At 39.7% G+C, this 12,254-nt stretch overlaps 1 protein-coding gene across 1 annotated transcript; it reads left to right on the top strand.

Annotated features, from left to right (window-relative positions):
* Window positions 1–4,045: 4,045 nt before the first annotated feature.
* Window positions 4,046–4,722, top strand: LOC112407025 (interferon alpha-1-like). The gene has a single exon (XM_024756154.1). It carries the CDS (start codon window positions 4,153–4,155, stop codon window positions 4,720–4,722), a length of 570 nt encoding a protein of 189 aa, XP_024611922.1. The 5' UTR covers window positions 4,046–4,152.
* Window positions 4,723–12,254: the final 7,532 nt, after the last annotated feature.

The raw sequence follows: 12,254 nt of genomic DNA, 5'->3' as shown, positions 1-12,254 counted from the left end.
CAGTATTTGAGTCTATTCCACTCAGTGGTAAAGGGAAAAAGTCTGGTGCATCACATGGGACATTTTCAAGGGCCAGGACTATACAGGGCAAGAACACTTCTGCTCACATTACATGGCCTGGATTTATCCTCGTGGAAATCTCACTGCAAAGAAGTTGGCAAATTATTGGATGATTAATAGACGAGGAGACAAGTTCAGTGCATAAGACCACTTTTCATCTTTACACTATTTGTCCTAATGAAGTTCTGAGTGGGGTGGAGGGGAACAACTAATGTTCTTGCTTGCAAACACTTCATTAAAAAACAATCTGACCCACAGAGAAAGAGAAATATCATTTATATGTGGAATCTTAAAAAAATGATACAAATGAAGTTATTTACAATACAGAAACGGACCCACAGACTAACAGAAGAAACTTATGGTTACCAGGGGGGAAGGGTGGGGGAGGGATAGTTGGGGAGTTTAGGATTGACATGTACACAATGCTATATTTGGGATGGATGGCCAACAGGGACTTACTGTATAGCACAGGGAACTCTGCTCAATATTATGTGGCAACCTAGATGGGAGGAGAGTTTGAGAAAGAATGGATGCATGAATGTGTGTGGCTGAATCACTTTGCTGTACACCTGAGGCTAGCACAGCATTGTTAATCAAATATACTCCAGTATGAAATAAAAAGTTAAAAAAATCTCATCCTGTAGTTCTGCCTTAAAAGAAAGAAGACAGTCAAGTTTGGATATTTATTCTCAGACACAGTGGTATTATGATTTCATATATTTTTATTGTTCATTTGCTGAAATAAAGAAAATTATAAAAAAAAAAGAAACCCACAATCAGACCCAAATTCTTATTCCACAAGTTCAGCTTGGGGAAGATGACACGGATGTCACTCAGAGTTCACAGCATCATAGACTGTTGGAAAGAAGCATTCAAATGGATGCCCAAAGGCATAGCCTATGAGGAAAATATCCACAAATGTAGACACAAGTTGTTTCCTTATTGCCTGAGGGAGACGAGAAAAGTATGATCAGGCAGCTTCTTGCAAGTACTTGAGGATGACTGAAGAGAAAATGGAGAGCAACTCTTCCATTTGCGTCCAGGCCCATGATTCTCATCCTGATCTTCTAAGTATTGAAAATGCAAACTTGAAGAAGAAAATATTCCTGCAAATGATCTTTAAAAAAATATCTCACACAATATTCCATTATCACTTCCCTTGTAGAACCATGAAGAATTTCCAAAGTCTCTGTAGATTATCGTCCTTTCATATCATATCTAACTAATATATGTTGGTATTCTTCCTTCTCCTATTACTATCATCACTGGTCCCTTCATGAGTATGTATTGAGCTCCTGAAATGACAGGGACTGGACTAGCTGTCTAGGAACCGGGCTTGGGTAAGATGATGCCTCTCACTTTAGGTATTTTACAGACCTCTGCGAGGTATTCTGAGGACACAATAGGTCAGGTCATGTCTTACTATTTGGGCTTCTTCAACAAAAGAGCATAGACTGGGTGGTTTGTAAAGAGCAGAAATGTATTGCTCACAGTTCTAGAGTCTGGAAATCCAAGATCTGGGTGTCCACGTGGTCCAGTTCTGGTGAGAGCCTGCTTCAGGTCTCACACTGCAGAGTTCTCCTTGTTTCATCATACAGAAGGAGAGGGAGGCATTTATCTCTGACCTCTTTGATAAGGGCACTATTTCCATTCGTGAGGCCTCCGACTCCACACCCTAATCAAGTCCCAAATGGCCCGCCACCTGATACCATCACTTTGGGGGATAGGACTTCCAAATACGAATTTTGTGGGGATGGAAACATTCAGACCAGAAAGGGCATTGAAGGCTACATGTCTTGGCAACCAGAAGAGAGAATATATTCATGTAAATAAAGAAGAAGGAGCCATTTATCAGGCCAAAAGAGCAGACCGAGGACTCAGAATCCAAACTCTTGATTTTCAACCTGCAGTAATGCTTTAATTATTATGTGTCAAAATTTGGAAATCAAACTGAAATGGACCCCATCGTCCCTTGAAAGGGAATGAAGACACAGGATGAAAATGATCATTCATCAGTCTTTGTGAGGAGTCTCCAAAGAATCTCAGGATATAGGTAGTCATTGCCACATCCGTAAAGATCCACCAAAGAGTAACCTGGTTAATTGTCTGGTTGCTGTGACCTGTGTGAATCAGGGAGAGTTTGAGTTCAGATACATGGCTCTGTATGTGACACCAAGCTGGTTATTTTCTGTCATGACCTAGTAGAGGACAAATTAGCGACGAGGCCATCCTCCTGAGTTTAATAGAGTGCCGGGCAAAGGCTGAAAATTGTGCTGCTCTTACAACTTGAATCCCCAGAGCCATATGCACCTTGAAGGAAAGAGAATCCTAGTGGTTTTAGCAACAAACTCAGTAGGCATGACTGATACCAGTAGGAGTAGAGTGGGAATACTAGCCACTGTCTATTATAATCCCAGCAAATACGACCGTGATAAAGGAAAATAGCTTCGTCATTCGTAACCGCCTTCCAGTGGGAGGAGAACATCTGAGAAACTGCTTTAGTTAAAAGTACCTGTTGCGTGATTACACTGGGCCTGGTGCTGAGGATAGCACAGAGAATACGACAGAGTCCAGTTGCTACAGAGCTTTTTTGCCAAAGATAGTCACATACCTATTATTTATTGAAAGATCGGAATTACAGAGGGCTGAGGCCACAGAACATCCACTGCAAAATAAAAGAATTCATGATCAGAGTTGAAAGTTAATTCTTTCCATGATACCAATCAATATTTATCCAGTTCTCAATTAATTACAGAGATGGTTTTATTTTGTTTGAAAAGAATAGGCTTGGATTGGAACCTCTGACAGTCCTTTGGGGAATCTGAAATTCAATGCAAAAATACAGAGAAAGATTCAAATCGATGATGATTCCTAAATCATCTGGGAGTAGATTGCTCGCACGGGTGCAAACATTAGTTCTTAGGGGTGTGAACAAATCTTAGCTACTACAATGGTGGGTGGCACTCCAAAGCTCAACCCTATCCAGCAAAATCTCATTCCTTTGTATTCATTTTTCTCTTTGGGTTTTCTTGTGTATGAGATGAGAGGCATTGACATTGAGTGCATGGAAGATACACAATATGCAGGATCAATGCTACAAGCTATGGTGGCTTGATGTTTCATCAGAGGACTTTCCCTCCATCATATGCTTGAACTCAAAGTCATAATGTGAGAGGTGGTCATTGCTTACTTATGAGCTGTTCTTGTCTGTCTTGTGGATTTTGCTTATGTTTGAGCCTCAGTGTGATGTGGGCATCGGGAATTAAGCACAAATAGGTTGTATTTTATTATTTAATTCTAAAAAAGATATCTAGGAGATCAATAATTACGTCTAGTCCTAAAGAGAAAAAGTTGTTGACAATATCTAGAGGAATATCTAGCAGCTAGTGAAGTTAGAAATCATTTTATGATATGAATCAAAACTAATAATTACTTAAAAATAAATGTTAAGCAAATCATTTAAATTTTCAATGGTTTTAGCAGTTTTGGTAGATTTTTAAAATACACCTATACATTGGTATTCTTATGAAGTATCTGTATAAATTTTTATTGAATATGTAATTTGATACATTCCTATTTATTAAGTAAATGTATTACATTAAAAGTCATTCTGCACACTTAACCAAAATGTTAAGTTAATTGCAGTAGCTTTTACAGCTAATTTTTAGCCTAATTTTTTTTGTCATACTCACCCGTGCATCGAATAAAAAGAAAAACCTTTTCACTTTCCTTTTCTATTTATAAAGTAGAGATATGCATGGAGTACACATCAATGTACACAGTATATCTGTGTATCAAAATTTCATAGGGGGGCCATATGGATAAGAAATATCTAGAAAGGTTCTGTGGGCAGGAGAAGGGGAGGCAAGAATGAAAAACAGTGGTTGAGAAACACTGCCCTAACCTATCTGGAGAGTGCAAAATGAAAAGCAAAAACAGAAGTAGAAAGTAAGAGGGAACATTCAGAAAATGGAAACCAATTCATTCCCATTTAAGACCCAGGCCTGAAGGAAGGTCTTCAGAGAACCTAGAGAGCAGGGTTCACAGAGTCCCCCCACCTCAGCCAGGCCAGCAGCATCTGCAGGGTCCCCAATGGCCCCAAACTTGTCTTTACTCCTGGCCCTGGTGCTACTCAGCTGCAACTCCAACTGCTCTCTGGGCTGCGACCTGCCTCAGACCCACAGCCTGGCTAACACGAGGGCCCTTATGCTCCTGCAACAAATGAGGAGAATCTCCCCCTTCTCCTGCCTGAAGGACAGAAATGACTTTGGATTCCCCCAGGACGCGTTTGAAGGAAACCAGTTCCAGAAGGCTCAAGCCGTCGCTGTCATCCATGAGATGATCCAGCAGACCTTCCAACTCTTCAGCACAGAGGGCTCGGCTGCCGCTTGGGATGAGACCCTCCTGGACAAGTTCTGCACTGCACTTTATCAGCAGCTCACTGACCTGCAAGCCTGTCTGATGCAGGAGGCGGGGCTGGAAGGGACTCCCCTGCTGAAGGAGGACTCCATCCTGGCTGTGAGGAAATACTTCCACAGAATCACTGTCTATCTGCAAGAGAAGAAGTACAGCCCTTGTGCCTGGGAGATTGTCAGAGCAGAAGTCATGAGATCCTTCTCTTCATCAACAAACTTGCAAGAAAGACTCAGGAGGAAGGAATGACACACACCTGGTTCAACACGGAAATGATTCTCACTGCCTAACGAGACCACACTTCCACCTGTGCTGCCATGTCAAAGACTCTCATTTCTGCTCTCCTCATGCCCTGAATTGAATCAATCTGTCAAATGTTTTCAGGAATATTAAGCAACATCATGTTCAACTCTGCAGGCAGTAGTTCCTTACAGATGATTTATTTATCTTTTTAAAAATTTATTTATTTAACTATTTATAAAGTTTTAACTTATTTTTTGTTTGTATAATATTATGTGCACCTTTAAATTGTGGTTAAGAGAAAAAACCCTTTCTTTGTATTTAGTCTATTTATTTTTTGCATTAAATAAATTTTCACCATAGAAAAATGTTTATATTTGTTTATTCTTAAAAAAGAAACACCGAGCCTGAATGTGCAATCTGATTAAAGAATGGTGCAATTCATTTACATCATTATGTAAATGATATGATACACTAGTTAGAGTCATTATGATACTCTAGTTAGAAGTAAATATAAACATCGTCTAAGCCAGGTTTTTTGTTGCCCTTAGGATATAGTGGTGACCATAATGAATGTCCTTTGATTTTCTCCTCTGATTTTGTTAACCAGATTATAATAGCCTTGTAAAGTGAATTGATTAACTTTCCATCTTTTCCATGTCCTATTAAAATAGGAACTAAACATGTTTTACTGAATAGTTTTATGACATAATTTCCCATTTTGCTCTCTCTTCAAGACACTTCAGTGAGGACCTATATTGCTCTTTAAAGACTTTTGATAATGAATTTCTATTTCTTTTGGACAGCACACCATGCTGAAAAGAGTCTAAGAAGATCCTCATGCACTGGAGCTAAACTTGTCTAAAACAGTATATAAGCTTTATCAAAACAAATTGTATTCTATTTCTTTTTTGAATTTTATTTTATTTATTTTTTATACAGCAGGTTCTTATTAGTTATCTATTTTATACGTATTAGTGTATATATGTCAATCCCAATCTGTATTCTATTTTGATTTTTATTTCTCTCCCTTTGTTTACATTGCCTAACAATGTACTCAGGAATATATCAGGTGCTTGAATTCTTGTCAGGAGAACTTATGAAATGAACCCTTAGCAAACAGTGCTGAGACAACCCCTTGCAATTTGATAGCCAGAAGCTCATCAAACCACATATTCCTAGCATAGCGTTTATTCAATCAACAATACTTATATTCCTACCATGGGCTGGGCATTGAGCTAATGACTGGGCATACGAAATTCAGACTTAAAAGTCTAATCTGCTGGAGGAGACAAGAATTAGCTATCAGTTACACAACAGAATGATAAGTGTTCTAATGGAAGCAGTGTATTTGCAAGGCAAACGCATAGGCCTGGAGCCACATTGTAAAATGGAGAGACATTATCAAAGAGTGGGTACTTTAGGACTGATAGATGGATATAGAAAGACACTTAAAGAACTGGACAATGAGAAAAGGGCCAGAGACACTGTGCAGGCCATTTGGAAGCAAGAGCTAAATCAAAGGGTTGACAAAATTGGACATTTTTTAAAAATAAGAAATAGGGCTTCCCTGGTGGTGCAGTGGTTGGGAGTCTGCCTGCCGATGCAGGGGACATGGGTTCGTGTCCCGGTCCGGGAGGATCCCACGTGCCGCGGAGCGGCTGGGCCCGTGAGCCATGGCTACTGAGCCTGCGCGTCCAGAGCCTGTGCTCCGCAACGAGAGAGGCCACAGCAGTGAGACATCCGCGTACCTCATCCGCGTACCCAAAAAAAAAAAAAAAAAAAAGAAAGAAATAAAAAAGAAATAAGGGCTAGGAACAAGACCAGGTTTTCCTCCCTACCAGGGATCTTGAAATGAGAGATGGGAAAGTTACACCAGGCCTTGAATGCTCCTGCTGAAACTTGGAGGCCAGGATGCTATTGTTAAGTTTCATACCAGAGGGAGGGAGAACTGGGTCCAGTTTCCTTAGCTGTTAAACTGAGATCATCATAAAAGCACTTCATAAAACTGTGGTGAGGATTAATTGCTTTAATTTATGTAAGGTGCTCAGAATGGTACCAGGCAGTTACTAAGTGCTCCTTACTTATTAGCTCTTCTATTTGAACCTGGTTAGAAGATTAGTTCCTGATGTTCTGGGTCTGTGGTCAGGAAGATGAGGCAGTTCCAAGAGAGCTGTTCAGGAGGCATTTTAGTGCCAGGTCAACCACTGGACAAGGGAGAGGAGAAATAGCCATTCACTGGGATGACTGGGCCAAGTGCGTTGCAACAAATATCCCAGAGTTCCAGACAGAAGTATTCATACTTGGCTCACACGCCAGCTGTCTAAAAGGACGCCCCTTCCTCCACTGGTTTCTTGCTTATCCCTTGAGGTTAGGAGCTAGAAGTTTCCACCAGAATGACACAGGCATCTTGCAGGCAGTCGGAGGAATCCTCTGCTCTGTGCACTCAACTCAGCCAAGAAGCTAGGCCAGAGGGGAATCCCAACCTCAATCTCCAAATCCAGTTTGGCAACTTGCATTTAGTTTCCTTCACTTGTTGCCTCAAGTTCGTTGCTATTTTTGCATTCCCCGGTTCATTACACAATCTCTGAAGATGAAAGAAAGCTAAAGTTACTTGTAAGTTTGAACTATGTAGAGGGTTTTGCTTTCGCTCTTTCACTTTAAAGAAGATTCAGAAACTGCTTCAGAGACAGGAAACTCACACGAAACACATACAGTAAGACGTGCCCACGTGTTAGCAGAGGGAAGGCAGCTGATGCTTGTTCAGCAGCTGCCGGAAATGTGTTGCCCATTTAATTCTCTTCTCAACCTTAGGCTGGCCTGGCTCAATCCACCCCTGAGAGTGATTGTAAGAATTAAGTAAGTCCAGCTCAGAGAATGGCCTGGTATTTGAAGGGAAAAGTAAATCCAGGCTTGATGCAGATGGGGGCATGTTCAGAGAGGGCCAATCTGGAGTGTCCAGCAGCAGCGGGGTCCTGGCAGCAAGCAGGGAGAGACACGGGATGGGCAGCTCCTGCATGTTCCTGGGCCATCAACCTTTTGATGGGAGCATTCTGAGGGTGACGGGGGGTGCAGAGTGTAGGATCCTCTGGTTGTGCACGTGCTGGGGGAGTTCGCTAGAACTAGGCAGTGCCCCGAGCCAAGTGGCCTAGTCCCAGCTGCATGCTGAAGTGACCAGGACAAAAACTGTGGAATGAGTCTAGTCAAAGGCGTGTGAGAAAGGGGAAGAGAGAAGAGGCTGAAACCAGTGGCACTTAGATCTTACCTGCATATTCAACTTCTTCACACCAGGTTGGAGGCCTGAAGGTGGAGGTCTGTGTGTCACCAGCTGTTGGCTGTGGATACAGGGAAGCCCCAGCCTGGGCAGAATCAGCCTTGGGTGCTGAGTGAGGGTGACAGCAAGGCCGCAGGTGGAAGACTGGGAAGACAGACTCTTCCCTCAGGCTGGATACGGACTTCTCCATCGTGGTCCCTAAGTTTCACAGGAACCCTCTAGGCCGCGGAGCAAAATTTCTCCGGTGAAATTAGGACTCTTTGTGAGATTACCACTGATGGGTGTGGAGAGTATTGTTTTGGAACCAAGCTCTTCCTCCTCTCCTGTGTCCTCATTACCTCCCAGCCTCAGCCTTTTTTAATGGACTTTACTACTCCAAATGTAATTTCACACCACGGTTGCTACCCAAGGTCAGGAAAAAGTGTCACATTTGTTATCCTGTGATTTGAATACAACAACCAATAAAGAAAAAGATGAATGTTATTGTAAACCCATAATACTCATCTTTAGTTAACCACCCAAATAGGTACTTGTAAATATTGTCAACGTCAGCAGTTTGCAAATGTTTTGGTCTCAAGACCCACTGATACTCTGAAAATTATTGAGACCTCAAAGAGATTGTATTTATGCAGGTTATATTCATTGGTATTTACCATGTTAGAAATTAAAACTGAGAATGCTTTAAATATTTATTCTTTTAAAAATAACAAAAACCCATTATATCTTAACATAAAAACATACTTTTATGAAAAATAACTACAGTTTCCAAAATAAAAAAAATTAACAAAAAAGTCTTAAAGTTTTGCAAATCTCTTGAATGCCTGGCTTAATAGAAGGCAGCTGGGTTCTCGTATCTGCACTGCATTCAATCTGTTGTGATGCCTCGCTCTGATTCAAGTCTTTGAAGGAAATCCAGTCTCACACAGACATGCAGTTGGAAAATGGATGATCTTGAAGACCCCAGAAAGAGTATCTGGGAACCCCTGGGGTCCTCAGACCACACTTTGAGAGCCACTCATATACATTTATCATACCAGATTGAAAGGATACTTACTGCCCAGAGTGAGTTTGAATTTCTGTTCATCTTCTTCTTATTGTCCATTTCTGCTTATTTTCATTATAATTTAGACAAGTGAGAAGTATGGGAAAACATTATACTCTTGTGGTTGCTATTGTTCAGGATTATCAGCTAAATGATTTAGATAAGAGTAAGTATACATGCACAGTTTTGATTGTTGTTTACTAACCTCTCTTATTATTAAGTATAACAATCATACACAAAAGTGCACAGAACAGTAGCACAAATTTTAGAATAATTAAAGCAAATACTCATGTAACTACCAACCAATAAAAACAGTCAGGTTGTGCAACATTCTGGAAACCTCACCACTGATCACAATCCTGTGCACCCCTTCATGGACGTAACTCCTACCCTGCTCATTGCAGGTGACCACTATCCTGAATTTTACGGTAATCACTTCCTCACTTTTCTTTATAATTTTACCCTAAAATATAGTCTACTTTTGCCTATTTTTAAATTTTATATAAATGGAATATGTATGCTTTGGAGTTGAGTTTCTTTCACTCACCACTGTGTTTGTGAGATTTATCCCTGCTTGTGCATACAGTTGTGGTTCTTACTTTTCATTGTTATTAACAACCCTATTATAAGCACAGATAACAACATATTTATCCATACAATTTTAAGGGATATTTGGGCTGTTTCTAGTTTGGGACTATTATGAATAATGCTGCTATGAATATTCTTTACTTATATCCTGATGCATATTTACATGATTTTTTTCCAGGGTAAGTGCTAAGAGTCGACTTACTGGGTCATAGGCCATGCATATTTTCAGCTTTGCTAGATAATGTTTTTTAAGTAGTTGTACAAATTTACACACCAAACAGCAGTTGCTCCATATGGTCATCACACTTGAGATTTTCAGTCCTTTAATTTTTTTACTTGCAGGCAATGTATTTGTTTATCTAAAAATTTGAAAAAGCGACCAAAAACATTTAGACATAGTGTTTGCAAAGTTGGCTGGATAGAAAACCAAAATTAGTTATTTTCGTGTGTGTGTGTGTGTGTGTGTATGAAAATGTAATGAAACATTAGTCCATTAAAAATTAGAAAATGTAATGAAAAAATCATTTTATTCATACTTGCAACAATAATAAAGCATAAATATGTTGAAATAAACCTCAGAAATATTGTGCAAGATATATAATCAAGCCAGCAGCAAAACTTTACTGAGAGACATTTTTAAAATAGTCCAATGAAATGGTAATATTTGCTTTTTTATTCTTTATGAAGTGGTTAAGAAATGTTTGCTAAATAAATATTTGTTCACTAAATGAATGTGTGTCTTTCAGGAAGAGGCTGGCCTTGGCAGTCTCTTATTGCAGACTCTGATTTCCCTTCTCACTGATGCTCACCGCCTCATCACGTGCTTACATGTCCGTTGCTCACTTACAAAAAGAATAAGTTGGAGAAGTTGCTTAATCCTCATTGATGGTCAAGGTGAAAAAAAAAACACAACCACAGTGTAAGAGAAAAAAAAGTTATATTTTTCATTGGTTTCTGGCCATCTTATTTGAATCAAAAATTCATCTATAAACTTGTACTTAGAGGCCCAAGGTGAAGATAAGTTGCCCTGTCAATGCTAGTTTTTTAAATAATTAAAGTCCACACTTTATTCAGATCTCCTTAGTGTTTACCTAATGTTCCTTTTCTGTTCTGGGATGTCATTTAGAATATGCCACATTACCTTTAATTACTATGTCTCCTTAGGCTCCTCCTGACTATGACAGTTTCTCAGTAGTAGACATTTTATGTTATTGTCAATGGTATCATTTTTATTTTATTTTTTAATATTTATTTTTGGCTGCATTGGGTCTTCGTTGCTGTATGCGGGCTTTCTCTAGTTGTGGCGAGCAGGGCTACTCTTCGTTGCAGTGCGTGGGCTTCTCATTGCGGTGGCTTCTCTTTTTGCGGATCACGGGCTCTAGGCGCGCGGGCTTCAGTAGTTGTGGCACATGGGCTCAGTAGTTGTGGTGCACGGGCTTAGTTGCTCCATGGCATGTGGGATCTTCCCAGACCAGGGCTCAAACCCGTGTCCCCTGCATTGGTAGGCGGATTCTTAACCACTGTGCCACCAGTAAAGTCCCATCAACGGTATCGGTATCATTTTTAAATGTCATTTTCCAATTTTTTATTGCTAGTATAAAAAGAGGTGATTGATTTTTAATATTGATCTTATTTTCAATGACATTGCTAAATTCATTTTTTAATTCTAATAGTTTATGTACTCTTTTGTAGTTTGTATGTACACAATTACATCATCTGTAGATAATGAAAAAAATATCTGAGACAGTCAGCAAGAGATTTGACTAGGCCCCTCACGAAGAAAATAGCCAAATGATCAATAAGCATATGAAAATGTGCTGAACCTTGTTAATAATCAGGGAATACGAATTAAAACTGTAACGTGATATCACTATGCATAACTAGAAAGGCCAAAATTAAGCAGACTGGCAATACCAAGTGTTGGCAAGAGTATAATGCAACTGACATCCCATACATTGATAGTGAGAATATACATTGGTACAAACATTTGGAAAATATGTTTGTAATTAACTGCTAAATCTGAACATATGAATATTCTATGACCCATTTACTTCATCCTAGGCATATAGCCAACAGAAGGCTGTACAAATGTGCACCAAAAGATACAAACAAGGTTTTTCATAGCAAAATCAATTATAATGACAAAATCAGGAGGAAAAAATTCCAAATGTTTATCAGTAGTGGAAAAGATAAAACACTGTGGCATTTCTACATGGATATGACACATTCCTGCAAATTAATGGACTATAACTGCACACAAAAACATAGATGAATCTCGCAGACATACTATTGAGTGAAAGAAGTCGTTCATACAAAGTTCAAAAACAGGCAGAATCTAGGCTGTTAAAAGGCAGTAGTGATGCTGGGAGAGGAGCTTAATGATGGGGGAGGAGAGAGGGGCACTGGAATGTGATGGGGGAGGGGAAAAGGGCCAGGTAGGGTTTATGTCTGTTGGTAGTGTTTATGTCTTCACTTAGTTTGTGGTTTCAAAGGTGTGCAGAAGTTTATATTTTATGATTTGTTGATTGTATACTTGACATTTGTGCATGACTTTCTATGTATATTATGTAAACTTTTTCTTTTTCAGAAGGAGGAATGGGGAATTCTCCCCTTATGTATCAAAACACTCTCTTAATA

Source organism: Neophocaena asiaeorientalis, unplaced genomic scaffold (assembly GCF_003031525.2).
Source record: "Neophocaena asiaeorientalis asiaeorientalis breed wild unplaced genomic scaffold, Neophocaena_asiaeorientalis_V1.1 scaffold1013, whole genome shotgun sequence".
Taxonomy (NCBI): domain Eukaryota; kingdom Metazoa; phylum Chordata; class Mammalia; order Artiodactyla; family Phocoenidae; genus Neophocaena; species Neophocaena asiaeorientalis.
Note: the sequence above shows the minus strand (reverse complement) of the source record. Positions and strands in the feature narration are given on the sequence as shown.

Coding starts and splice junctions, on each gene's coding strand:
- LOC112407025 (XM_024756154.1), top strand. CDS start 4,153: ATGGCCCCAAACTTGTCTTTACTCCTGGCCCTGGTGCTACTCAGCTGC.